Consider the following 27,964-nt stretch of genomic DNA (forward strand, 5'->3'; position numbering starts at 1 on the left):
TAATTACCGTAACCAACGATGTGGAACCATGAAGAGCATAACTTGAAGGTTAGGTGGTAATTGGATTTAAATTTGCATTATTTGATGATTCAGAGTTTTCAATACAATCGTGTTATTTTTTGTGTTATTTTTTGATTTTTTAAAGATGAAAGATTCATAAAATTTCTTCAAGATGAGATTTGGTTCAATATGCTCAACAAAATCACAAACAAACCACAATCATAACCTATGAGTAACGATAACTACTTCCTTTTCCATGATTGCATGAGTACTCAACAATCTTTTATCTCACAAAGGCAAAATCTTCGTTGAAACGACAAAGGGTTTCTTGTTTTCAATAGTCTATCCTCGGCTTCAGAACCTATCCTTATCCCACTGGAGAAGCAGTTATTCCTCAACTACTTACCAGGATGGTCGACCAGATATCCAACCCGATCCTACCCTTCGGAATCGCTCCAACTTCTGTAGATCGTCGAGTTAATTCAGCCGTTGAAATCGCATCGCTCAAGGCGGCAGAAAAATTGAAGACACCCTTCGTGCTAAATCTTCTATCGTCAATTACAATTGAAGCAGCGGCTGAAATTAGCCCAAACTCGTCAAAATGGCTGGAGATTTACCCGTTTAAGGATCATCGAATCACAGAGGTTTTAGTGCAAAAAGTAAAAAAATCGAACTTTAGTGGAATATTGGTGTCAACGAATGAGGCCGAAATCAGTTTCTTCCCTTCGATCGAAGGGATTGAAATGGGATATAAACCGGCCGTAATACATGATCTACTTGAGCAAGGATTACTGAAATCGAATAGTTCAGAGGAAATCTACGAACGAGATTCAGACGGATTTTGGAGTTACACAAAGTGGCTTGCTGGAATCACTAAGCTTCCAATTTTCTTAAAGGGAAATTTCAACGAATGTGAAGCGATTTGTGCAGTGGAATCTGAAATCTCAGGGTTTTGTCTAACCGATCCTAGTTTCCAAGGTATTGACTAATTTAAATTTCGTTTTATTCAAATTTTAAAACTTCGACCGGGACCGTGGTGTAGGGGTAAGCGTGATTGCCTCTCACCCAATCGGCCTGGGTTCGATCCCAGACGGTCCCGGTGGCATTTTTCGAGACGAGATTTGTCTGATCACGCCTTCCGTCAGAAGGGAAGTAAATGTTGGTCTCGGACTAACCTAAAAAGGTTAGGTCGTTAGCTCAGTCCAGGTGTAGGAGTCGTCTCCCTGGGTCCTGCCTCGGTGGAGTCGCTGGTAGGCAGTTGGACTAACAATCCAAAAGTCGTCAGTTCGAATCCCGGGGTGGATGGAAGCTAAGGTGTAAAAAGAGGTTTGCAATTGCCTCAACAATCAAGCCTTCGAACACCTAGTTTCGAGTAGGAATCTCGCAATCGAGAACGCCAAGGCAATGCTGTAGAGCAAATAATTTGATTTTTTTTGAAAACTTTATTCCCAGAAATCAAAGCGATGCAAGCAGCAATCGGAAAGCAAACTCCTCTAATCGTTAGTGGAGACGTAATCTGCGAAAAGCTATCAACTGAATATCTAAAACATGGCGTAGATTTGGTACTGATCGAGCGAGCAACTCAATGGGGTTTCACAATCGATGGACAAAAAGGAATCGAAGACGTGGTGCGATTATACGAAAATTCCAATAAATAAACTTTATTAAAACTCTAACTCAATTAAAATATACATCTGCAATCGTCCCCCGACTTCCGTAAACTCGATAAATTATGCATCGAAGCGGCTCTGTTCTTCGGCTGCCACTTGGGTTGCTGCTGCCGGCGTCCAATCTCCGTCTTCATGTTCCGCTGCAAGACCTTGGCCACCTCCGGCACGACTCGAACCTCTCGGGTCGCCCTCGGTGGGGCACGTACCACCTCCACGGCACTGTTGACCGTCCGACACCACTGGCTAGTGTTTTGGCCACACTCGTCAACGCCGTCCTCGTCTTCCCGTGGGAACTTCTCCAAACCATCCTCCCCAGTCGGAACCAACGGTTCCGGAAGCGGCGGTGGCGCATCAAGTTCCGGTGAATCTCGACCCGATGGCCCAGGCTCCGGTGAGTTCCGACCCGGCATCGGAATCTCCTGAATTTCCTCCACATCATCCACGTACAATTTGTCCGAAATCTTCGGTCTCGGTCTCAAATATTCCGACTCAAATCGCACATGGTTCTCGCAAATCTGCTTCACAGTCTTGCAGCCGGAAATTGCCATCGCCGAGTCCAGCTCCAGTCGTAGTAGATCCAGCACGTCTTCCACACCGTGTTGTCCGTTGACGGCCAGTCCCCACAGGGCGGCACGGCCTATGAAGACCATTTTAGCCCCGAGAGCGAGCGCTTTGTAGACGTCCGTTCCCTGGGTGATGCCGCCGTCCATCATGACGGTGACGCGGTTGCCGACTGCCTCGACGATTTCCGGCAGGACTTCGATCTGTGGGAGATATGCGGAACAAAGTATCAATGGATATGGAATTGACACAAATAATAATGCTGAATAACACTGAGCTGAGTTTAAATAAAGAATAAAATAGAGCATTTTTTTGTCGTGCTCTAAATTTGTTTAAATTTCAATTCTATGTAAAAGTACACCAAAATGACGCATTATTCAATACTCAATAAGATTTTTTTAAACGAAAATCTCAAAGTTGACTTACTGCACCCTTTTCAAATGCTTTGTAAAGAAAAATTATCACCTTTTGTCAACCTTTTAGTATAAATTTGAATATTTTTAGTTTTTAAATATTTTGCTGATTAAACTTGTTGAATTTCGATCACAACCTTGCAGTTAGTTAGTTGTCTTTATTAACGAGCCTTTCAGCCATATACGTTGGTTCGGCTTGAACAACTGTGCAGGTTATATGTGAAATTGCGGTATATCTTCAATAAAATCAATAATGTGGATGAATAAGAAAAATATTGCTCAAGACTTCTTCAAAATGTTGTAGAGGAATCAAGTTACCCCTAACTTTTTGAAATTGTCATTTTTTTACGCTCGGCATGACTCAAAGATTATTTTTCTTCTCGAAAGGATTTTAAGAATGTTTAAAGTCATTGCATTTTGATGACTTTATTGTAGTCATTTTTACTTATGTTCCATGTTTGGGATCGTTTAAGGGGTTACATACAGGCAAAACTGTCAGCAGTTGGTATGAGCACACATTTTAACTTTTTTCTAAATCTGTTTTCAGTGTTTTGAAATAAACATTTTCATCTGTTAACAAAATAAATTTGAAGACATGTGGTTGAATCATTGCTGAGATATAGCTATTTGAAGTTGGCAGTTTCAAAAAACGGGTGCCACGATATCTCAACACCGCGTCGACCAAATCGGTTCAAAATTTTGGTGAAGACTCGTTGAACTAGTTCCGTGTGCATGACGAAGGCCGATTTTTAAAAACTTTATTTTTAAAAAAAGAAAAAAATATTTTATGTGTTTTTCATATAAAAAACCGACAGTTTTAGATTTTTGTATTTAAAAAAAGAAGCAAAATTTTAAAATCGGGCTTCGTCATGCACATAGGATATGTCTTGAGAGTCTTCACCTCAAATTTCAGCCAAATTGGTCCATAACATCTCGAGATATCGTGGCACCCTTAAATCAACTCGGTGTTTCGAGAAAAACGCTCAGAAAGTTTGACAATCCGCTTTGCGCATGGCAAAATTTTGAGTTTCAAGCATCTCTAACTCAGTTTATTCATGAAATATCTTCATGAAACATTCAGGAGTGATTGAAAATCATCTTTTGAGTGAATTCAATATTATTTTCTATTATGAAATTTTGTGATTTCTTGCATGTATGTAACCCTTAAGATAATTTAGGTACCCATTTTCGCCACACTTCGAACTATTCTCGTCAAGGAGCGGCCATGGCTGACTGGTTACGGTGTTCGCTTTGTAAGTGAATGGTCCTGGGTTCGATTCCCATCTGCTCCCAACGAGAAAGTATAGGAATTATAAATCTTGAAACTCTGAACATGACGAAAAATCAAACTCGCTCGAGTCGGGGTTCGATCCCCCGTCCTTTGGATTAGTAAGCAAAAATGTTAACCACTAGGCCATCACGGCTTGGTGAGCTATGACTGGAATCAGGAATACTGTTGCTATCAACTATATACGCGCTGGGTCCTTGTCCATTTGACAAGGGTTCGGAAGTTCTAAATAACGTTTGAACCCGATTGGTGCAAACGTTCTTCAGGGCGGGGCTTGTCGATAAAGCTAAAGTACCTCGCGCTCGGCTAGCCAGCGTAGAAATGGGTCACCGAAGCTCGGCAGAGCTAACACCTTCCAAATGCCTATGCGAGTTATTTGCATGTATAGAATGTAGATCTAAAAATACATGGAAACAACTCAATTTGTAAGAAGTGACCGCGTGGTCCCGTTTGGTTGGTTGCACACACACACACACACACACACTTCGAACTATTCTCGTCACTTTTGCAGTTTGCCACTATTCAAACAACATTTTCAAAACATCAACAACAGAGAGCTGCTTGCTCATTTTTATTTGAGCTATTTATTTCATTGAAAGAGTCAAACACACTTTTCATAAGCTGTAATTTATGATCTAAATTTTGATAAGCCGATAACAGACATGGGCCGAGAAAGGGTATATTTCCCATAACTCGAAAAGTTCTATTTTGCCAAAACATAAGAATTTCGTTAGTATTTATTTTCAAATCTATTGGTGTAAAATGCATTTCAACCTATTACATGATTACATGAAAATGATGAAAGCTGGGCTTAAATTCCATTGTTTTATTTTTCATGGCCCCAGATACATCTATCAGTTATTGTTCTCAGCTATTTTAACATCTTATCCACTTCTTTGAGCGCTTTTTACGAAGCATTTTGACACGATTTAAAACTTCACATTAAGTTTGATTATATATTTCTGAAACCATTCTTGTATAAACGGAACAGAAATAAAATCAATTAAAAAATCTAACTATATTTCATTCTTGCTTTTGATTGTAAAATTGATGACCATCATCTCAATTCAAAAAACACTTTCACAGCATCATCCCCCAACTCACCGTCGCTGGCGCCCCATCCAGTTGACATCCACCATGGTTGCTCACAATAATACCCTGAACGCCCAAATCAGCCGCCATCAGCGCATCCTCCCGCGACAACACTCCCTTCACAACCACGGGAAGACTTGTAATGCTGAGCAACCACCGCAGTGAATCCCACCCAATCGTTGGATCGAGCTGGCTCCTCACGTAAGCTCCGATGTTCTTCTGGCAGACGTTATTGTGGGGCGGACAAAAGTTGGCCATCGTGACCTTACTCGGTAGGGTCGTAGGATGTTTCATCGCCGATCGTCGCAGACCGACCACGGGGGCATCAACCGTAACTACGATGGCCTTGTAACGGGCCCGTTCCGCCCGGCGAATCAAGTTTTCCGTCATTTCCCGATCCTTGAAGATGTACAGCTGGAACCACTTGGGGGTCTTTGGAATCACTTCCGCCAGTTCTTCAATCGAAACACTCGACAGGGCACTCAACACAAACGGCACTCCCATGGCCCGGGCAGCCCGCGCCGTGGCCTTCTCGCCCTCGGAATGCGCCAACCGTTGCAACCCGATCGGCCCAATCCCGATGGGCATCAGGTACGAGTGGCCCAGCACCGTCGCGGCCAAGCTACGATTCCCTACCCGGGCCAGACAGCGCGGTCGGATGCGAATCCGCTCGAAGCAGGACCGGTTCAGCCGAGCCGTTTGCTCGCCGCCGGCACCACTGCGGAAAAAATCAAACGCATTCCGGTCGAGCGATTCGGCCGCACGTGACTCGAACTCGGCGATGCAGGTGATCTCGCGGGACGCACCGGGCGCACCGCTGTTGGCTCCAGGGCCATTGGAGCGTTTGAAACCGCCGCCACCGCGGAATAGCGTGTCGAACATGGTCGAGCAAACGCAGCGTTACGTTTGGTGGTTTGGAGTGACTTGATGGGATCGCGATCAGAAGAAGACTAAACCCGGGTCGAGTGTTGCGGGGGAGCTTATATTAATTCTCGTTATAATAATTGGAGTGCATATGATTAGAAGTATAATGAGTAAGTTGGATTTGGCTGGTCTTGTATAACTGGGATTAGATCATGTTTTTGTATTATTTTAAATTGTCAACCCCCTTCAAAGTCGGCCTGAATAATCAAGGGGCAAAAAAAAATATTTTTTCAAAACATATCAAAATTTTTATAAAAATTTAAGTTTAATGAACTGAAACCAGTTAGAATACATTTTCCTGCGTTTATAATTATATACAGCATGTACTCCTTTGAAAACATTTTTAATTTCCGACGATAAGTTTTTTTCGCGAAAAAAAAATTGCCGTCGATGCCGTCGATATTTTGAAAACTAATGATTGGAAAGCAACTGGACGCGTGAAAAATTTGTTTTAAAACACTTTTTTCATCCAAATGTTGATTTATATTGTTTATTCCCCCCCCCCTCGACTTTGGTCAGAGTGGAGGGACAAAAACTTCGAAAAATATTTGCAACAGCCTTACTTAGAAAATTGCACTTAGCTTAGGAATTTGATTCAACGGAAATGAATCTGATGTTCCACAATGGAAAAGTAATCAAATTAGAAACTTGTAGTATGGTTTGAAAAATTTCAAAATCTATGGTAAGTTGACGTTTCTATATCAAAGGTTAACAAACAACTGCATCGAGAAATTAAAAGTGCAACATGGAGTTAAACTTTCTGTCAAGCTGCTGTGAAGTTTTCTATGAGAGCTGCAAAAGTTTCACTCCATGTTACCGGCTCACATCTCTCTTTTTAATTTCTCGATAGCAACATTATAAGCCCAGCAAGTTTTCTAAGTTGGTTGTATGCCTACCCTGAAAGACTGCAGTCCCGCGGTCGTGCGATTCAAAGCGTTATCTGCTCGATGTCGATTGATTCCTGCCATTTTCGAGCGTTTGTCGTGCGTTTTGATCGAATGTCAAAAAGGCGACATCTAGTGCGTGTAAAAATCTTGGCAGGCGTTGATAAAAGTCAATGACAGTTGAATTTTCGAGGGTTCCCAAAGTAATAAGTTTAATTTGTAGTAAATAAATTGTGTTATATTTAGTGAAAAAAAACTGATTCAGGAGCATGACGGAACCCAGACAAACTAAAGGATTGAGGCAAGGAATATTTATTATGGTTTGTTCACACTTTTTGTTAAATCAATAATTTATTTTAGATGGGTTGAAAAATGCTGCGGCCACCAAGTATGAACCAAAGACGAGTTCCGAGCTTGTGACAAATTACAATTAACTTTATTTGACAACAATAATAGAAAAGGATTGTTTGCAAATGAAAATTCTTTTTTTTTCATCAAATTAACCCAGAAAATCCGAAACGAGAACGTACGACAATGGCAGGACAATCTGAATAACAAAGGCGCCCGAAAACGGCCCGACAACGGCCCGTCAACGTCGATTTTCAAGAAAGCCGATTTCGACGAGCGTCGGACAAAGTGTTGCATAAACGCCCGAAAAGGGCCCGAATTCCGTCGGACAAACCGTCGAAATTCGAGCCGTTTTGTCGAGCCATCCCCTGTTAGACTGAAGTCCCACGGTCGTGCGATTCGAAGCGTTATCTGCTCGAAGTCGATTGAGTCCTGCCATTTTCGGGCGTTTGTCGTGCGTTTGATCGACTGGCAGATGCGACATTTGCAGTTCGTGTTAGTAGGCGTCGTAATTTGATGACAGTTCAATTTGACTTAGTCAATTTTTTTCCTTTGGAAAAATTAATCATTTTCAGTAAAATTTGTGAAATTTCTGGTGATTAGTGAGTGGCTACCAAGGTGGCTACAGTGTGGTTAAACATTTTAATGAACGACACGGTACTTGAAAAATATGGTCAACATTTGTGTTTTGAGGCAGAACCGTGGTGGCCATCATCGAAGACGATTATCAGCCGATACAATTGGTAAGAATCTTTGAAAACAACCATCTATTTGTGTCTAATTTTCTCTCAATTTCATTTTTCAGACTCTAATTTTAATTGCATCATTTCCACCAAGAAATCATTAAGAAACCAGTTCATCGATTAAAGTGTATTGTAATTATAAGTAATTAGAATAAGTTCAATAAAAATAAATCGCTTTCAAACAAAAAATTACTTTTTTCTATAACAAAACCAAAAAAAAGCCGAAATTTGTACGTCAGATAATGGCAGGACAAAATCGCCGGAAAACGGTCCGACAACGGCCCGTCAACGTCGATTTTCTCAAACGTCGATTTCGGCAATCGTCGGACAAAGTGTTGCAAATACGCACGAAAAGGGCCCGAATTCCGTCGGACAAACCGTCGGAATTCGGGCCGTTTTGTCGAGCCGTCGGACGGATTTCGGGCCGTTGTCGGCCCCGTCCGTCAGTCAGGGAAATATTTTGTGACTGGGAACGCTTTGAATCGCCCGACCGTCGGACTTCAGTCTAACAGGGGAAGTGATTGTAGATAGGCCACAACAAAAGAAAACTATTCTTATCTTATCGCATAGTAGGCTATTAGAATCATCATAATTCAACTGTTAGCGAGACGTCACTTCGTAGCACCAATTTCAAACGCAACCATCTTGAAATTTGGTATTTCAACTTAAGTATCAATTTGTATGTATCTTTGATCCACCCTAAGGCAAATGAAATTAAGATGATATTCATCATTTCATGAACATTTTAGGGATTTAAGAATGCAGATCATAGTAGAGCCTCAAACCGGAAAACCATTCACCTTAGAAGTGGATCCATCTGAAACCATCGAAAACGTTAAAGCTATGATCCAGAGTAAAATAGGATACCCTTCAGATCAACAGCGTTTGATCTTCGCTGGTAACCTGCTGGAAGACGGCCACACCCTGTCGGACTGCAACATCCAGAACGAGTGTACTGTTCGTGCTGTAACTAAAATAAATTTTAATGTCATTTTCGTAAAGACGTTGACCGGGAAGAACATAGCCCTGGATTTTGAACCCTCAGTTACCCTGAAGGAGATAAAGGAAAAGCTGCAAGGCATAGAGGGCATCCCTACAGTCCAACAGCGTTTGATCTTTAGAGGGAAGCAGCTGGAAGATGGTCCTCCTCTGTCGCTTTACCACGTTGACAATTTAAGCACTTTGTACTTGGTGCTACGTTTAGGAGGTGGGCCATGTCATCTTTGCAGCGCAAACCTTGAATGAATAAATGATGTTCTGCAACTAAAACAAGTCTTATCAATAGAGTTAGCCTTTTTAGATATCGAAACAAGTGGATTTTATTATTAGGGAGCGGTCGTGGCTGAATGGTTACGATGTTTGCTTTCCAAGCTAATGGTCCTGGGTTTGATTCCCATCTGCTCCCAACGAGAATGTTCTGGACTACTTGAATTTGGATTTGGAAATAATTAAAAACATGAAGCTCACGGCCAGGCTTGTTCCTCCTGTCCTTAAGATTGGCAAGTAGCTTTACACTTTACTGTGGAGCATTAGTAGCTTAAGAAGAAAACGGTTTGCTTTGGTTTTGTGATATTTTGAGCAACCAAACGACAAGATAGATTTTTGAGATTTTTTATATATTTTTATACAATTTTACATAGTAATCAAAAGCGATGCAGTCATGTTTTGTTTTATTCTTTAGTTATACTTTCAACTAGTTCTCTTCCTTTTACTTTCACAATTCAGCTACCTCTTCCAAGTAGTTGTAGCTTCCTGTGAGATGTCCTCCCTCTCTTAGCTATATATATATGTGTGTGTGAGTGAACGTGTGTTCAAGTGTGAGTGGTTTTGAATGTTTCAAACAATTCTCTGCTTCAAACATTCTGCTCTGAACCTTCCACAAAAACTGCAGCCCAGAGAACGCTAATCAATGATCGCACCAGACCTGCTCACGTGTGGAAACCCCCGCCACGGTGGTTGGTTTTCCGCAAGGTTCCATCCAGTTTTATTTTTTGCCCTAACCAGCTGATCCACAGCCAGTTTGCCTCTCTGGACCGAGTTTATTTCTTGATCGATTCACCATTTGCTTGTGTTTTTGTTTCTAGTTCTTTTTTCTGTTTCTTACAGTAGAGTTATATTATTTTGTGTTGCATTCATTAACTTTGCTTTGTTATTTATTCACTTCAAGCTGTTTTTTTCTTGCTGTAGCAGTTCTCATTTGCGATTTGTTTTTTCTCTGTATGATGTTTTATTCTCGTTTTTTTTTGGGTTTTATGTTCTGATTATAATTTTGCACAAGTGCGAAAAGCAAGCCATTAGTTAGTTTTATTGTTGGTAGGTTTTACATAATGCTGATTTCGTGTCGCTTTTTGCTCGTTTTTAAAGCGATTTTTGTTTCGTTTTTCTGTCACTTGAAGCGATGCGTTTTTTTATATCTCAAGGGATGCGTTATATTTAACATTGCAGTTGCTTTTGCCAAATTTCTTTTATTTTTACGTTTGGTTGGTATTCGTTTGCGTTGTTTCTGTCAACTTTTCCAATGCCAACGCTTTTGTTTCACGCACAACGGTTTCTAAAATCAAAACAAATTCACACAATCGGGTCAATGAAGCAATCGTTTCGAACTTTTTGTGTTTTTTCTCAACTTTTGTTTACCTTTACCTCCCCACATGTTTTGCCCAGTTTTTATTCTTTCTCACAAAAAGCTCCTAGATAAAAATAATATTTGTTTTATAAATATACTTTGTTGTTACAGCTATTCATTCTTGTCTTATATTTTTTTCTGAATACATACTTGTGTTGCTTGTTTTTTTTTCTTTTGTTGTTTTCGAAGGCAAGAAATATTCTTTTAGTATTTTTCAAGTTTTTTTTTTGCGGTATTTACATTAACATGTTTGAGATACACTCAGTTGCATGAAAAAAATCCGAATTCAAATTTGTTTGAAACATGTTATATTTAAAGTATAATTAAATTTTATTGCATATTGAAAATTAGTATGCTCTATTTAAACTGAAATTAAAAAATATATACGTTAAACAAACAAAACTTACCTTTTGCACAAAGCTCGATTTTTTAAACACTTTTAGTATGTATCCAACTTGGCAAGTCAAATTGCAGAATAAATTATTTTAAAACATGAATATTTTAATGTTTAAAAAAGGATGCTTCAAAAAGTAAATTAATACATTTTATTGTATTTGAAACAATTTTGCAATTTGGATTTTTTTTCGAGTAATGTTTTGAGTATATCACTGTCAAATGTGTGATTCGAGTGAATGAAAGTGCATATTTTCGGGGCAAATGTAGCTTCTGGTCAAATCTATGAACTTTTATGACGACTAGATGCGTTTTTTTGCCTGCTTGTTTTGCTGACAACATTCTTCCTATACATTGACTATGGTGTTTCTCTAGTAGGATGGTGTGTGTGTGAGTTAAGTCGGTGATTAAATCTGTTTTATTCTTCGTCTACTTCGGAATGGTCATCACAAACTGAGGAAAGCAGCCAGCTAAAATATACTCATTTCAAGCACTTTTTCGATTGTTTTCTTCGCAAGTAAGCTTCGTTCGGGTTTTTTGTGGGTTGTAATCTTTTCTGATAAAATATTTGCATCTCTCTATTCGACGGCATTTTCTTTCGTGTTTAGATTTGTTTTTTCCTCTTGTGTAAATAGCTAAAGACAGTGTTGGGGAAAATGCGCTCTTCTCATCCATGTACTAGTGTGAGTGTGTGTGTCTGAGTGGATGTGTTTGTAAAATTCCTGAAGTGGAAGTGAAAATTGGTCCATCTGCTGCAGACAGAGTTTGCCCTTTTTTCAGTTGTAGTTTTAGCCATTTCGAAAGAAGTCCAAATCGGAAAAGCTGCTTTTTGGTGAGACATTTCGTGCCTTTTTAATCTCTGTTTTTCTTTTGTTCGCTCAGATATGTCACTTTTCGTTAAACGTGTGTGTATGTTCTATTTACCGTGTAACAACGTAAGTCGATATTTGTTTCGATTCTGGTGGATTAGCGCTATTTTCATTGCGGCTACAACTATGTTTTTTTCTGATACCCCCTAGAGATACAACACCTATGCTTAAGCATCGAACGCCTACGTACAAAGAAAAACGAATTTAAACAGAGATCCTTTTCCCTCCTTTCCCTGGTGAAGCACTTTTCCAACTACACTTTCTCACCACTACCAGCACCATCAAGCCCACACATGTACGAAACGGAAAAAACGGGCGTTTCGAGCTTTCTTTGGTTAGTTTTTTTCTCCTAATACAAAAATATATTACGCGTTTTTTTTTTTCACTATGATGACACCAATCTTACACTGGGATTTGCAAATTATTCCTAAAAATGAAAATCGCGTCACGCAATGTGCAAAAATAAGTACTTTCTCTTCTACTTGCCTCCAGTTAAATTCTACAAACTTTTTCTTTGCTCTCTAGTTACACCTGTTTGTTAGCTTGTTAGCACATCTTCCTTCCTCTTTTCTCTAACTCTTTGCTTCTCATCCATCATCTACCCAAGGAAGAAATCAGACCTGTATTGAAGCGTATATTTTTGTTGTTGCAATTGTTTTTTGTTTTCACTTTTGTTAGGACAGAGTTTTGTTTTAATTTTTGTTTTACTTTCGCGTGGAAAAACTGGACTTTGACTTGAAAAATTGTTTACCATTTTTGTTTTTAGTATTTTGCTAGCTAAAACTGTTTGTTGGTGCTGAGGGATTGTTTGAGATTTGGATTTCTTTTGAAAATGAAAGCAGGGGATGTTTTTGGAACACAGTCGGCTGTGAATAAGTTAAAAAGTTAAAATTAAATATGAAATTCCAATCTTTATGACCAGTTGTTTCGAATAGATGAGATTTTTGGAAAAAATACATAACTTACGACCGTTATCTACAATTAATTTAGAAATCTTGCTCGGCTGTTATACATTGCTATGCAGTTGTTTGTGAACGTCAACTTATCGCAAATAAAAAAAAAATCTCATTCCAACGCACTTTGTTATTGTAGAAAATCAGACTATTTTCCATGGATTTAAATTCCAACGCTAAATATTTTTTTTAGTCAAGTAATTGTAGACAGACCATTATTAAATTTTTCAAAATTTATTTAACTTTCATTTGCCCAAAGTGAATCATTTAAAATATATTCATTGCAGCTGTTTCAATATTTTCTTAAATTTTCATTCATTTCATATTGCTTTAATCAAACATATTTTTTAAACACTTTAAATTCGATTTTTACGGAATTAATCAAACTTGAAAATGAGACAGTAACGAACAGTAAAACTTTTCGGTACAAAGGCGTTTAAAAGCTAAACTTTTCAGCACTACAATGGGTGTTGAAAAGTTAATCTTTTAAGCACTTTTATCAAAACGTGATTCTTTTCAATATTGTTTTAATTTGAACGGTGAATTGACTAAACTCATGGACATTTGACATAAAATTCCAGAGGGTGATTTTCGAAATTACAATAAATATTGTTTGCAACTTATGTAGCTTACGCTGTCATTACTCCACCAAGGATTATGTACGGCTGGGTTTCTAGAAAATTTTCAAGAAGTGAAATTTTTATTCAATGCAATGTAAGGCCGTTTGCTCAGGGGGCAAAAAATTATGTTTTCAGAAAATTTCAATTTTATTAAACAAAAAAAAAGTCTAATCTACTGATAACAATTTAAAATGCATTTTCCTGCGTTTAAAATCATACTCAGCATGTGTGCATCCGATTACAAATATTTTGAATTCATCCAATATTCCATTGTACAGTACCGTTTTTCGGCCAAAAAACTAATTTCTTTATTACTTAAGGAGCTATGGCAAACAAACAAACAAACTCGCACCTTATATATTTGATAGTTTGCCAAACACGCAAACTTGTTTGCGGCAAACACGATGCACAAAGTGTTTTGTTTACCTTTTTTTGATACCGTCCACAAATGTCAAACCATACAAAATTGCTGCCGGATCATTTCCGGGAGAGATCTGGAAAAAGATCCAGCAGCAATTTGTATTGATTTGACGTTTGTGGAGGGTGCCGACAAGTTTGGTTATGTTCTGCTTGCAAAAGACAATACAGGCTGACGTTTCTGCAAACAAATGTAGGCAATCAAACAAAGCAGTCAAATTGTCAAAAAGTTTTTTTGTTTGCGAGTTCGTTTTTGTGATTGTCGTAGTCTAACAACTCCTTTAGATGCAAAGCAACTGGGCAGGTGTAAACTGCATTTTAAAATACTTTTTTCATTCAAATGTTAATACCAAAGCAAAGCAATCCACTTTAACGACCCGGGTCTTTTGTGGGCTCTGTTGCAAGTTTCTACTCATTTCTAGGCGTCCGAAGGTTGTGTGTGGTGAGTCACTCAAAACCTCTTTTACGCTAATGGACATACGTTTTACTTCCCCATCCGATAGAAGGCGTGATCAGGCAAATCTTGTCTCGAAAAATGCCACCGGGTCCGTCTGGGATTGAACCCAGGCCATACTGGGGTGAGAGGCTACCACGCTAACCACTGCACCACGGCGCGGATGTTAATACCATGGCTTGCTATTTTCTAGCCAGAGTTCCTCATTAGCAAGTAAAACATCGCCTTTTATTATTTTTTTTGTCGAACAATTACTTCACAAGCGTTATTATACGTTAATTATTGAACAAGTGTCATAAAATTTGGACAATTGTTCACATTTTGATCAAAAAACCATTGTTCAACATGATTGTGTAACACAAATACTAAATCTAGCAATGGATTAAGAATAGACATTTTGAAGTTTATTCTGACTTAAATGAAACATGCTTGTAGAACTCGAAAATGTTGGTAATAAAAGAATTTCTTTTGGAAATATTACAAGATTGATGTTACAGATGGAAGTGATTTAATAACACAAATAAAAATGTAAAAGAACGATTTTTCTTGAAATCTCCATGATTGGACTTACTATTTGAATGTTATTTTGAGAGATCGTTTGTGATTTTACTCTTTGCATTTCTTTGCAGTATTCTCTTGCTTGCCTTGAGAACAAAGCTGAAACTGTAATACATTATGCGATTGGTCGCAACGCTTGCTTAGAGCGTGTCCTAGACCCCAAAAACCGTCCAACAGGAAGCAAAACTTACTTGGAGATACCATGGAGATTTTCTCTTATCCCCTTAAAAAAGTGGAGCATCACCACTTTCCGTCATCCAAATCCCTTTCCTTGTCCTTGGTAAGCGGTGAAGATTGGAGCGGCCGGCAATGGATGGCTGTCATTATGGTGAGAATCTGGTTCTGGTGGAATTGGTTCTATTCCAAATTATCAATTCTCAGGTAACTTGGGCTTAGATAATCATCACATGGCGAAATCCAGTCTGCAATCCGCTAAAATCACCGTCTCCACCGTCCACAGCATTCATTATCAAAACTCTGTGAAAATATTATACCTTCCGCAATTTACTCAACAGCAACTGATGCTTCCAAAACATCCCCATCCTGATGCAGTATTCTTCCCTAGCATTCCTAATCCAACTCTGTGTACCAAGTACAAACTGCTCCCACTACCAATCCTCCGCCAACACAAACTGACTTTTCTTAAGCTACCATCACTGCGCTCCCTCTAACAGTACCCTTGTTTTAGCTAATATCTATAATGTTAAGTACACCAACACTCAGCGTTCGCAAACCAAAAGAAGTACTCCTTCCTGCCAGCAACCTACAAGTTTTCTTCAATCACACAATCTAGCTTGCCGTAGATGGCGCCACTGCCGGCCTCATCCAGATCACCGTCGAAGACGTCGTCGTCTTCAAACATCTGCTCCGACACCGAATCCGGTTGAACCTGCGGCAAAGTTCTGCTAACGCTACCATCACCGCTGAATCTACTAGTGCTGGTACCTTGCTGCTGCGTAAGATAGTGATGGCTGCTGTACGAGATCGCCGTGAAGGACGTGTCCGACGAGGCGAACGATGCCAGCGACAGCGACGAGAGGGACGACTTGCGGCTGCTACCGAAGCTGCTTCCGGCAAAGCCGGGATTCATTTGGACTCGGGTGCTGCTGCTACAGCCGAACGCGGAGATTCTCTGCCAGGCTGCTGGCAGCATCATATGCTACGGACTGTTGGGATACTCGAAGATCTTCTTGCTGATCAGGGGGGACTGCAGGTGCCGATGGGGGATGACCTCCCGTTCCTGGGTGGTGGTGGTGGTGGTGCTAGCGGTCGCTGCGGAGGATGCTGCGGCAAGTGGCCAGATGTCCTGTTTGTAGATTATACGGGGGTGGTGGTTTTTTACTACATCGGGTGACGGGGTTGTGTGATTGTGCGTGTTTGTGTGGTTTTCAGGGGGAGGGTCGGATTAGGGATTATGAGGAAAATAGGAGGGATATTTAGGAGGTTGACCACGTAGGAAAGGAATAGTACGAGTTTTTTATAATAACTCTAGAAACTGCTTCTTCTCATCAATTTCGACATTCAAATTACCTGCAGTGATTTGGCTCGTTCTCAGGAGCTGGCCTTGTCCTTTTTAAGCGAGAACGAGCTCATCAAGTTTTTTAGCGTCGCTCCGATGCCCTTTCCCGGGGTGTGCGAGTCCGCCGAGTAGCGCCCACTGCCCTCCGGATGGACGTCCAGACACTTTTGGTACCGGAGCTGGCAGAAGAAGCAAAACAAAAAAAAACCAAACAATTTCATAAGCTTCTTTCAAGTTACCGAGCTAATGATATACTTACCTTGCAGGCGGCCTCCACGGTTTTGCACAGCGCTCCGCTCGTTGGTTCGCAGCAGAACACGTGCGCCACGAACTTGTCCTGAGCGGTGTGCATGATGAACGCACAGTTCCGGATGTTCTTGCCGATGCCCAGAAAGCTAAGGTAGCGTACCCGGCACTCGCAGAGGAGGCGCGCATCGGGGTCCTGAAATTTGACAGTAAAAAAAAGTTTCACTAACAATTCAAATGTAAATTCGTCATCAAAAACCCACCGAACTGTTGACGCTGATCATGCTGGGCGCCACCGACACGTTCACGTTGTCCCAGTTTTCGATCGGGTTGGTCGAGACGATCTTGTCGATGGCCTCGTTCAGCACCTCCATCCCCGTCGGTTGGTTCACCTCGATGGCGCCCACGTACATGGCTTTGAGCACCTTTTTCGGCTCCTCCATGGGCGTCGGGAAGGATGCTGCGCGGGGTGGTTAGATTAGATGTTTGATATTGGAAGGGGTGAATTGAGGAAACTTACGGTGCCGTATCCATCGTCGATTCTCGGTCGGCAGATCAGTGGGACGAATTGCACAGCGCGAACTGCTCGAGCTGGAACTGTTCGCATCGATCTGGAGGGACCGCTCGATCATTATCCGTTTGCAGATGTCTCTGTTTGGAAGAACGACGAGGGAAATTTAGTACTTCAGTTCATATGTTGAAGGTTTAGTAATAGTTCATGAAGTACACGAGTTTATGATCTATATATCTTTTATTGAAATTCCAACATGAGGATTTCTGATCTTCACTTAGTTTGAAAATGTACCTAAGCAAAAATAAATGAGATCCACACAATAATAATGGATCTTGAGCAGAAACATGCAACAGAGACCACAAAAAACCCGGGGGTCGTTGAAATGGATTGCTTTTTTTACAATAATAACTAGGAAGAAAATCATGTTATCTCTCGACTAGTAGATATTTTTGAAAATCGCTTTTTAATAGCATTCGAACGACGTATCTTGATCTAAATCCTGTTGAAAAAAAGATTTAGGCAAAAGAACCAATATCTGTTTGATAATTAGATGAAAAAGTACTAAAAATTACAGGGAGCAAACTATTATTATTAATTTTTAACTATTATGGGGGTAGCCCCTTCCTCCCTCGTAACAAATCCCTCGACCTCTTCCCCCCGTAAGTGCGCTACGTAATACAGGAACGCTCTCTTTTTCTATTTTGGCATAATTTCATCATTTTTTCCTGTTTTTTCCCGTAAGGCCGTTGCAAATATTTTTTGAAGTTTATGTCCCTCGACTGTAACCAAAGTCGAGGGGGGGGGGGGGGGGCAAAAAAATAAAAAAAAGTATGAAAATAGAAATTACGAGCCATGGTTTCAACATTTTAATGACAAAAGTGTTTTAAAATGCATTATACACCTGTTCAGTTGTTTTGCCATCATTAGTTTCCAAAATATCTTTTTATTGACGAAAATTTTATTTTTTGCGAAAAATATTTTTTTTGCGGTGCTGTACATTGGAATTTCATAAAAATTCAAAACATTTTTAAACAAGCCCAAACATGCTAAATATGATTATCAATGCAGAAAAATGCATTTTAGATTGTTTTCAGTTCATTAGACTTCAATTTTCATGGAAATTTTGAAGGTTTTTGAAAAAATATTTTTTTTGCCCCCTGATTTTTCAGACTAATTTTGAAAGGGGGGGGGGGTGACATAAACTTTGAAAAATATTTGCAACGGCCTAATGTAAAAAAATATGAAGATGTATGAAATCATCTAAATACGTTGTTTAAACAGAAAAAAGTTTAAAAGAAATATATGGAGCAGGGCCTGAAATAAGCTGAAAACATTTTGTAAATGCTTGAGGAAATTGATTTACAAACAAGGAGTGCTAAATGACAGCTGAACAAGCCAAGTTTGTAAAATAGTTAGGCCAAGTCTCAGCTATCAAAATACTGAAACAAAGTTTTCAAATGCTACTTCACATTTTTTTGAACGGCTAATTTTAACTACTGGCCTTGATTTACTGATTTTTTTACAATTTCTGTGCTTAAATTTCATTTATCCAGGAAATTGCCAGATCAGAGAAATTTATGACTAATCAGAAAGATTGCCCATAACCGAAAATTCAGCAATTATGCCAAATCAAGTACAGTCCAGACTCGATTATGCGAAGCCTCGGGGTTCGGAAAATCAAAACATGAACATCTTTTTGATTTTTATTTATTTGCTTGCTTTTTACAGCAAAATCGAGTTCTGCGACCTTATTTTAGTGAAATTTGAGTGGTCAATTGCCTTTAAAACAGCCAAATCAATTTCATCACCGCCATTTTGGCCACCAGCTCGGATTTAATATTTTTAAATCACATTTGAAGCACATTTAAGCTGGACAACCAAAATTAAGACAGCAAAAAAAATCTCCTGATTCGATTATCCCCAGCGGAGTTTGCTGAAATTTTCCAAAAACCGCAAATCCAAGGAATTTATAAATTTTATCCCGGATTACGCGGAATAAAGAAAAATAATTCATATTCTGGAAATTCAACTTTTGTTGTGAAAATCGTGGAACAGTACACTTGTTATTTGATAAGTTTTTAAAGCTTTTTTTTATGGGAATACAGCAACATTTTTGTATTAGATTTGGTTTAACATGAACAGAATAACAAAATATGTTTATAATTCAAATCTTTTGTCCTTATTCAGACTGTAGACTCATTTTATGTTTTTAAACCAGTTGGTGGAGGTGACCTTGAAATATAATTTGAATAATACTTGTTATACAAAACACTTTATTCTTATTTTATATAAAAATCTTTTAATGTTTTGTTTTTTTTTTAACATTATCGAAGACTTTTTTTCTATTTTATTAAACATAAATAACCAATTTTTATTCTATAATTTTGAACTTTTAAACCCGTACAAATGTGTCGGAAAATGGTTTTATTACAATTTCAAAAATATTCCGGGATCCGGGAAAATTTGACGTCTCAAGTTGGGCCATTCACAAAATCCTCTATAATTACTCTTAGCTTTAGGAAAAAAATAATTACAATAGCCGACTTGGTCCTAACCAGGTCCTAGCACCGAAAAGGACCTGATAAAAAAAAATATAAAAAAGATGGGCCATTAAGGGCTGCACAAAATTACCTACACATGCGCCAAGACAACAAGAACACGATTAATTGATAAGGGCATAATTAGATTTTATGTTTTATAGTTATTTATGTATCTCAAAGCTGCTGCATTGTATCAAAAAGTGGGCTAAGACGAACTTATAAAAATTTAGAGAGATTTTAAGAATAAAAGAATCACGTAAACAAAAGTACAAGTATTTCTACAAAATTTACATTTTCTTGACAAAAATGCAGAATAAAAAAAACCTAAAAAAAATCCTTAAAAAATATCACAAAATTTTTAGATTATCACTTTGGGATTCAATCTGCCGGGAATTTTAATGTTATCCAATCTAATCTAATATAATCTAACACAGCCGGATGAAAGCATGCTGGAATCCAATTCGAAAAGTTTAACATAAAAACTCCATATTGTCCGAAGTGTGAACCTTTTGATAACACAGAGGTTCGAAAAAAATATAGCAAAATATGTGTTTAAGCTGAGAAAGACGCAATTTAACTTAATCCCACACACATAAGGATACGTGTCAAGTTTTCGCGAAAAAAAAAAACTCCAGATTTCTAGAACAAAGTACTGGATTTTTTTTAGGTTTTTCTTAAAGAGCACACGATCTTGATCAAAACTGCATCAATAACTAAAAAAAGGCGAAAATAAATTTGGAACATTTATTTGAACAGGCATGATGATCTTTGGTCGTTCCTACTGATCATGCATATAAAGTGTTAACTCAATTTCACTTTCAAATCTACCACTCTTTGGATCGCTATTCTTCTTCTCTCTCACTCTCAGACGTCATTCAGCGCATCAAACCATCTGATTAGAACGGTTTCCCCGCTAAACCTGTTTTAACCTCGTGTCAATCAAATTTTTAGATTCGTCTTTCAACTGATTCCAGACTGCAGTCGGCGGTTGCACTTCAAGCTAGAATGTACACTCTCACTTTTACGATCGTGTTGAGCCATCTTTTGGGCACGATAGGTGCCCTGGAGCCAACGAATAAATTTGAAGGTAATCTAATTTGATTTGTGGAAAATGATCTCAAGAAAAGTGTCATTTTAGCAACCTGGGGCTGCAAACAGTACAACACCAACCACGGGTACGAGCACGGCCATCCGTACTTTGCCACCAGCCGCTTTCGGAACATCCAGGTGACCCGGGAGAACATCACGATGCTACGGCTGGGCGTTCTCGGCAACAACGACGGTCACGTACGGCTCGCGCCGACAGGCTTTCCGTACGACGAAACCGAAATGAACGAAATAGGTAGGTTGCGGGAGAACCGGTTTGTTCGGGTACTCGTCTGCTTTCCAAACAACTGCTTACGTCATTACCCCTTTTTCAGTACTGTCCGGATGGGCCAACACGAAAACCGTCGTTCGTCGGTATTCCCGCACCTCGCCGAGCAATCGCAGCGTTGAACTAAAACTCAAGGAACAGTCCAGCCTGGGGATGCTTTCGAGCTACGAGCCGTTCATGTTCACGATGGCGGTGAACCATACCGATGGGTTTGTTCAGCTGACCCGGGATGGTGATTTGCATCCGTTTTTGGAGTTTCGAGATCCTAAGATATCGACAAACTATATTGGATTCTGCAACTGGGACGTTCCGCTGGTGTTCTTCTACGACTGTCCACTGGAGATTGATCGAAAAGTATGTGAAGGAATTGCGTTTTCTTAAGTAGTTTGTGAATTTTTATGCTTAGAAATTACTAGCCAGCTCGATTTTTTAGCATATTTTTTAAGGTTCATCAAAATTGGAATTTACCTGATAATTTTAAATACAGTTTAAAGATTACAGCCTCAAAATATCGTTGTAACTGGAATATCATTCTAACTTCATCAACATCACTTCATCTCATTTCAGAACTCATTTTTGCTCTTTTGGAAACGGCTTGAGTACTTGTTTAACTATCGGTAGCATGATGCATCAAATTGTACCAGTGATATCAAAGTGTAGCCTTGAAGAAAACGAATTAAAAAAAATATGAAAACTAACTTTATCTTCTTACGTGGTTGACGCCTTCCGCACTCTTAAATTATATTTTTATAAAAGAAAGGGACCTTTTTTTATAAAATTATTAAAAGAAAGGGACCTTACATTGAAATAAAATGTATTGAAATAGATAATGCTATGGTTTCAACTTTTGAAAGACCTATTGTCCATGATGATTTCTTTTGTATGGAAAATTGTCCAGACGGAGAATATTTATATGTTTCCCCCCAAAAAAAGAAACAAACATTAGAAAAGGGCCAATTTGGTTGAGTTATCATGAACTTCTATTGTAAGGAAATACTGAATCTGAGATAAATAAAAAACAGCAATTTTGGTCGATTTTACCAACATGTCACTCATATCAGCCAGCTATCAGTTGTTGTAACTAGAAGTTCTCACTCTTCATCGCTGACGTGCCAGCTTGTCGCACGTGCATTATGTGGCAAATTTAGTTAAGAACGCCATTTTGTCCAGCTCACACTGCCTCACCTTTTGACCTTCACAGATCCCCAAAATTCGATTTCAATCCTGAGATAATCAATAAAAACCGAAAAAACTCTGTGCATTGTTGTCACTTTTCATATGAAAGAAGTTTCAATCTTTTCGTGCTATCTTGACACACCCTGATGTTTATGTTAGTGCGACAAAGGGCAAAGGGATTTCAGGTCAGAACGCGTTTGACACTCGTACAAGTCCGACTACCGTAAACATGTGTAATTTTAACTCGGGACTTCGGAAACCAAATTGAACCAAATTTCGGGACAATGCACATAATTTCAGCCAAACAAAACGGGTTTGTTATTGTTTTCATTCCGTGCTCGCTTTTTTTTTTGTTCTAGGTCAATTCTAGATTAAATTTTCAAAACAACCTATCCCTCATGGGTTTCCTATGCAGATAGGGCCTTTTGAAAATTTAATCGAGAATTATTAAAACGCGTTTTTTTTCGGAACGTCAAAAAGCGACGTGCGACAAGATAGCACGACAACGTCGACTTAAGCTTCTCTCACTCAATTAAGTCTCCAAAGGAGAAAGAGATAATTAACAAACCTGTTTCAAAATTTTGTTTGGTTTGTAAAAGCTTGCGACCACCATTCTGGGGAATCCCTCAGTCGTTCACAGTTCATCAATTCGCTATGTTGGTTCTGATTTTGTTAACGTTTTGTCAGTTTTTGTGGGTAAATTGCTTATCGGATTCCACCAACTATTTTGAAGGTTAGTTACGAGTTACAATTGGATGAGTATTTTCAATAATGTTGATCAAATACATCAGGAGTTAGAGGTTGCAAGCAGTACAACACCAACGATGGGTACGAATTTGCCCATCCGTACTTCCTGACCAGCGGCTTCGATAATGCCAAGGTGACCAGTGGAAACGTCACCCAGCTGCGGATGGGCGTTCTGGGCAACAACGACGGCCACATTCGGCTATCGCCGAAGGAGTTCCCGTTCGATAATACAGAAATGCACGAGATCGGTAAGCTTCTTCAAAGCTTGTGCAAAACCTGTTTCACGACCATTTCCAAAATTTTTAGTGCTTTCCGGCTGGGCCAACACCAAAACCGTAGTTCGGCGATACTTCCGAACCTCGCCCCAACATCGTGGAGATGAAATCAAACTGGAGGAACAGTCCAGCAACGGTCTACTATCGGTCTACAGACCGTTAATGTTCCGGATGGACCTGCATCCGGGTGGACGGGTTCAGTTGTTTCGAGACGGGCACCACCAGCCATTTTTGCAGTTCGAGGACCGACTGCTGTCGGCGAACTATATCGGGTTCTGCAGCTGGGACGTTCCGCTGGTGTTCTTCTACGACTGCCCGATGGAGATCGATGCGAGATCGTGCGAGGGGAGCGTTTCGTTTATGTAGTCTTGATCAGTTTGAATATTCGCTTGGAAACATTAAACAAAAATTGATATAATAAAAAAAGGCATTGAAGTTGAGAGTTCTTCATCGAATGAATTCTGATGTTGCCAAATCAATGATAATTCCGCACCAAAAAGTTGTTTAAAATTTTATTCCAACCAAATCTTTTAGCATGACTATCAAATTTAATCTCTTTCAAACGAAATTAATTGTTCATGGTTATGGTTATATAATTCAGGTACTTAGTAGAATACTACCTCGTGACCCACTTGAATGCTTTTCTCAAACAATGCGACATGCAAGGTAATGAAAAATAAACTCACAAAAAGCTCTCGATAATATCTTTCGATTGTGTAATGTGTTTCCTGAACGGAACTAGTTTTGACTGACTAGAAATCGGTAATTTGCAATGATAAGATAGCTTCTAACAAACTTACTTATGAATGTATCTTTGAAAGTGCGGCTATATAAACGGTTGCAATGCAACGTATAAAATATCTAAGACAAAATGTTTGTCGCAACAGTTGTTCTTGTCATTCTGAGCGTCCTTAGTAGGACGGATGCCGCTTATGAAAATAAGTTTGAAGGTAAATGTATCATAACTAAACTTAATTACGAATCGCATAGCCAACAGTAGTTCGATTCTTTTCCCATTGATTAGTTACTGAAGGATGTCTGCAGTACAACAGCGATCGAGGCTATAACTTTGCCCATGCTTATTTTTCGACTGGTGCATTCACCAATGTGCGTAAAAATGCTGGCAACAGTACAGAGCTAAGAATTGGAGTTCTTGGAAGGAACGATGGTTTTATACGGCTAGCTCCAGTTCAGTACCCATACGATGGAAATTATATGAACGAAATTGGTAAGTTTACTGCTTTTAGTGAGGTAAAATAATTTATTAAACACCTTTTCTTTACAGTTATTTCCGGCTGGGAAAACACTCGAACCCAAGTAAGAAGTTACACCCGAACGGGTCCAGCAAAGACAGACGGATTTAAAGTGCTCCGAGAACAGTCTAGTCTCGGGCTTTTGTCCGAGTTCGAACCGTTGATGTTCACCCTGTCAATCAATCCGAACGGAGCGGTTAAGCTTACAAAGGACGGCGATTCGTATCCGTTTTTAGAGTTTCAAGACACCAAGGTTTCGTCCATGTTCATCAGTTTCTGCAATTGGAATGTTCCGGTTGTTTACTTTTTTGATTGTCCACACAAGAAGTAGCAGATGAGCGATTTTAAGTAGAAGAAAATATGCGTAAATAAATTGATCAAATAATTTAAAACACACAGCATCGTTTAAAAAAATCTCTTTTATCATTGCCCTGAGTTTTCGTACGAAGATATCATTTTGCTTCCCTGATAATGTTTTGCTATTATTCAAGGGGGGTGCCACTTCGGTTCTGGCGGGTTTCTCATGTCCGAAACTGCTGAAACTGCGTAATCGGCTCCGTCGGCTCCAGATCCGATCCGAACTCACGATTTTTTTTCCAAGCAAAGTTAACTGAATCCATATAAGCGTGTACCACTCTGCTGAGCTGTCAATCGTTTTGCTGTTTTGTTGTTGTTTGGGAAAACTCGATGAGCGTCTACGGGAAGCCCAAATCGGCGGCGGAATCGGTGTGCCAGCAGCAGTCCCCTGCTGGGCTATTATTCATTATTATTCATTACTCTACAAGGTGTTAAGCATACTTCTTGGTTTTCTATTCATTGTAAAATAATTTCAGTTACCAAATATTCTCATGCAGGATGTCATAATTAAATCACACAATTTACATACATTTTGAGACACATTTAGATTAGAACAAGAAATCTTTCATTACCTTCAAAACGGGTACACCCAAAGGAAAAATATATCTCAAAATCTGCAACAGTGGATTTGCTGCAGAAAATGTTATATTTTATTACATTTTTTGCAGCAAGCCCATAGATCATTTTTGCCCGCGTGTAAACACGTCAGTTCTCACCAACACATATAATGCTGGTGCGTCCCCGAGCAACACTCCAGAAAGAACATTATGTTCGCGCTCTATCCCTCACCATTCATCAAGCGTCCATGGCGCGGTGGTAGCGTGTCGGATCAGCAATCTAGAAGTTGATGGTTCAATCCTGGTTCAGTTAAGATTTTTTTTCTGCAATACAATCAATCTGCCGTCGGTAATGTCGATAAATGTCGGTAACGGGCAAAAATGTCATACCCCTATATCGCAAAAAATGCATGAGGACAGATTTCATGAAGATTCTGATATACTTTCATGCCGCCATAGGGGGATGGCGTCGCTATTTTTAGACCACGTTTTCCACTTTTTCTCATCGAAACCGACTACTTTATCGACTTCATTTTGCTGGGCGAGATAGGACGCCATCTATTTTTAGACGATGACTCAGCACTTTTCCACTCTTGCACTTCAAAAAACCAGATGGCAGCACGATGTAACGCCACGTCCCTATGTATCATAATCATGCGACCGCCGGTTGGGTGTAGAACCGGCATATCGTCGTTGTCGTGCTATCTTGTCACACGTGCATTTTGGGTCAAATTTAGTTAGGTGCGCTCATCTTTTAACCATCGACACCGACGTAGCACTCAAGTAAAAAAGATGACCCGCCTTGGAATCTTCTCTCCGGTAAGTCCGGTGAGCTATCAAACGGTTTTTCGTAAAAGGTATCAGCAGGGCAACACTGATTTTATTTTGTTTGTAAGAACAAATCAGCTGATTCATTCATATTCATATCATTCATGTTTGCAAACAATGAGTCAAGCAGTGTTGCGAAAAACAAGGGGTGCTTCTAAAGAAGAAATTCGGGTGAATCGTGGTGGGACAATTTTCAGCAGATTTTTTACATGAAGTGTTACGTCAGTGTCGGTGTTTTGACCTTCACAGATCCCCAAAATTCGATTTCAATCCGGAGATACACTCAACCCCCAATGGTTGGCCACTTATTGAGTTTGTACCCCGTTGGCATAGCATAGCATAGCAAAAGCCAGGATTCACCGTGGTAAGTGATGTGGCCGGTCAAAGTTATTTATAGTTCTTAATTCTTCGTATGTTCTTAGATTCATCTTGAAAGCTTTCAAATTCAGTTCACCAAGCTTTTTTGTGGTGAATTCTGGTCGTGTTGAAAGTTCAACATTCGCCTAACGAGTTGGCAACCAGTAATGTTCTTGAATTCAACTTTGCATTCAATATTGCTTTTGTCCTGTACTTAAGTTCACAGATTCCAATCAAGTTTCTTGGATTCTTATAGCATTCTTAATCCTTCTAGTCAACTAAGCCTCGATGGTCTGGTGGTTAGCATTTTTGTCTGCTGACCCAAAGGACGGGGGATCGAACCCCGCCGCGAGCTAACAGGGGGATGGCGTCGCTATTTTTAGACCACGTTTTCCACTTTTTCTCATCGAAACCGGCTACTTTATCGACTTCATTTTGCTGGGCGAGATAGGACGCCGTCTATTTTTAGACGATGACTCAGCACTTTTCCACTCTTGCACTTAAAAAAACCAGGTGGCAGCACGATGTAACGCCACGTCCCTATGAATTTTTCGTTCATATTCAAGTGTTCAGAATTCCTTCTTTCCATTATTTCTCGATAGGAGCAGATGGGAATCGAACCCAGAACCTTCGGCTTACAAAGCGAATAGCGTAACCATTCAGCCACGCCTACCCCGAACTGTCACTTTTTACACGGGACTCACACATTCTATCAAACAAAACGTTTGGTAGTAAGTGTGAGCTCTGTGTAAAGAGGGTGTCAAACTAAAAAGTGACCCCGTTCGTTTGACAACAGTTGGTGTCAAACCATCGGGGTTTCAGTGTATTCAATAAAAACCGAAAAAACTACATTTGAAAGAAATTTGAAAGAAATTTCAATCTTGTCGTGCTATCTTGACCAACCCTGTAAAATGCTATAAGTGCGACGACTGGCCAAAAGGATTTCAGGTCAGAACGCGTTTGACACACGTACATGCCCGACTACCGTAAACATTTGTAATTATAACTTGGGACTCCGGCAACCAATTCAACCAAACTTCGAGACAATGCACATAATGATCAACCAAACAAAACGTGTTTTTTATTGTTTACATTTCTTGTGCGTTCTTTTCTGGGACGTCGATATGCTGCTTATATGCGGTAGAATCGAGTAGGAGTCTGGACTAAAGGATCTCCTAAAACCTACCCAGACCAAGCTTTGTGTAATCAATCCGGACTTGAGACACTGTCGGTTTGCAATTTTGTCGTGAAAACACCCACCTTTTCTTTAATTCTCAAATGACAGATGACGTTCCGAGAAAGCGTGTTTTAACGACTAACTTTGGAAGGAAAAAGCCAAAGAGAACGCAATGTTTCAGAATAACAATCAAAAATGTATGCAGTTGTCGGGCATTTACATGTGACAAAACG

The 27,964-nt window shown here is 39.6% G+C and overlaps 5 protein-coding genes and 1 long non-coding RNA gene across 7 annotated transcripts in view; 3 read left to right on the forward strand and 3 right to left on the reverse strand.

The window, feature by feature from the left end:
* Positions 1 to 1,634: 1,634 nt before the first annotated feature.
* Positions 1,635 to 5,906, reverse strand: LOC6047298 (hydroxyacid oxidase 1). The gene is made up of 2 exons (XM_001864342.2): positions 5,037 to 5,906; positions 1,635 to 2,434 (listed from the first exon to the last, which is right to left on the reverse strand). The coding sequence occupies exons 1-2, from the start codon at positions 5,904 to 5,906 to the stop codon at positions 1,682 to 1,684; spliced, it is 1,623 nt and encodes a 540-aa protein (XP_001864377.2). The 3' UTR covers positions 1,635 to 1,681.
* An 8,851-nt stretch (positions 5,907 to 14,757) lies between these two features.
* LOC119766691 lies at positions 14,758 to 16,478 on the reverse strand. The gene is made up of 2 exons (XM_038251977.1): positions 16,341 to 16,478; positions 14,758 to 16,151 (listed from the first exon to the last, which is right to left on the reverse strand). Exon 2 carries the CDS (start codon positions 15,964 to 15,966, stop codon positions 15,574 to 15,576), a length of 393 nt encoding a protein of 130 aa, XP_038107905.1. The 5' UTR covers positions 15,967 to 16,151; positions 16,341 to 16,478; the 3' UTR covers positions 14,758 to 15,573.
* Positions 16,341 to 27,964, reverse strand: part of LOC6053709 (protein Fe65 homolog) — a 145,244-nt gene continuing 133,620 nt past the window's right edge. For both annotated transcript variants that reach the window (XM_038251972.1, XM_038251971.1), the window contains 4 exons: positions 17,096 to 17,226; positions 16,839 to 17,035; positions 16,589 to 16,771; positions 16,341 to 16,508 (listed from right to left, as the gene is read on the reverse strand). In XM_038251972.1, the coding sequence (XP_038107900.1) occupies positions 16,362 to 16,508; positions 16,589 to 16,771; positions 16,839 to 17,035; positions 17,096 to 17,226 (658 nt within the window). In that variant the 3' untranslated portion in view covers positions 16,341 to 16,361. The remainder of the gene's footprint in view (positions 16,509 to 16,588; positions 16,772 to 16,838; positions 17,036 to 17,095; positions 17,227 to 27,964) is intronic.
* Positions 20,600 to 21,728, forward strand: LOC6047295. Its single transcript, XM_001864339.2, has 3 exons — positions 20,600 to 20,716; positions 20,768 to 20,971; positions 21,051 to 21,728. Exons 1-3 carry the CDS (start codon positions 20,635 to 20,637, stop codon positions 21,383 to 21,385), a joined length of 621 nt encoding a protein of 206 aa, XP_001864374.2. The 5' UTR covers positions 20,600 to 20,634; the 3' UTR covers positions 21,386 to 21,728.
* On the forward strand, positions 22,730 to 23,583 carry LOC6047294. Its single transcript, XM_001864338.2, has 3 exons — positions 22,730 to 22,913; positions 22,972 to 23,175; positions 23,234 to 23,583. Exons 1-3 carry the CDS (start codon positions 22,835 to 22,837, stop codon positions 23,566 to 23,568), a joined length of 618 nt encoding a protein of 205 aa, XP_001864373.2. The 5' UTR covers positions 22,730 to 22,834; the 3' UTR covers positions 23,569 to 23,583.
* Positions 24,076 to 24,822, forward strand: LOC119766692. Its single transcript, XR_005277064.1, has 3 exons — positions 24,076 to 24,152; positions 24,227 to 24,430; positions 24,488 to 24,822. It is a non-coding gene; the product is annotated as an uncharacterized LOC119766692 (long non-coding RNA).

Source organism: Culex quinquefasciatus, chromosome 2, assembly GCF_015732765.1.
Source record: "Culex quinquefasciatus strain JHB chromosome 2, VPISU_Cqui_1.0_pri_paternal, whole genome shotgun sequence".
NCBI classification, from domain to species: domain Eukaryota; kingdom Metazoa; phylum Arthropoda; class Insecta; order Diptera; family Culicidae; genus Culex; species Culex quinquefasciatus.

Bases quoted from the DNA above. Each gene is read 5' to 3' on its own strand.
- LOC6047298 (XM_001864342.2), bottom strand. From the start codon at position 5,906: ATGTTCGACACGCTATTCCGCGGTGGCGGCGGTTTCAAACGCTCCAAT. The intron at 2,435-5,036 runs GTGAGTTGGGGG...TATCTCCCACAG, and splicing joins TGGATGGGGCGCCAGCGACG to ATCGAAGTCCTGCCGGAAAT.
- LOC6047294 (XM_001864338.2), top strand. From the start codon at position 22,835: ATGTTGGTTCTGATTTTGTTAACGTTTTGTCAGTTTTTGTGGGTAAAT. The intron at 22,914-22,971 runs GTTAGTTACGAG...CAAATACATCAG, and splicing joins TTCCACCAACTATTTTGAAG to GAGTTAGAGGTTGCAAGCAG. The intron at 23,176-23,233 runs GTAAGCTTCTTC...CAAAATTTTTAG, and splicing joins TACAGAAATGCACGAGATCG to TGCTTTCCGGCTGGGCCAAC.
- LOC6047295 (XM_001864339.2), top strand. From the start codon at position 20,635: ATGTACACTCTCACTTTTACGATCGTGTTGAGCCATCTTTTGGGCACG. The intron at 20,717-20,767 runs GTAATCTAATTT...GTGTCATTTTAG, and splicing joins GCCAACGAATAAATTTGAAG to CAACCTGGGGCTGCAAACAG. The intron at 20,972-21,050 runs GTAGGTTGCGGG...CCCCTTTTTCAG, and splicing joins AACCGAAATGAACGAAATAG to TACTGTCCGGATGGGCCAAC.
- LOC119766691 (XM_038251977.1), bottom strand. From the start codon at position 15,966: ATGATGCTGCCAGCAGCCTGGCAGAGAATCTCCGCGTTCGGCTGTAGC.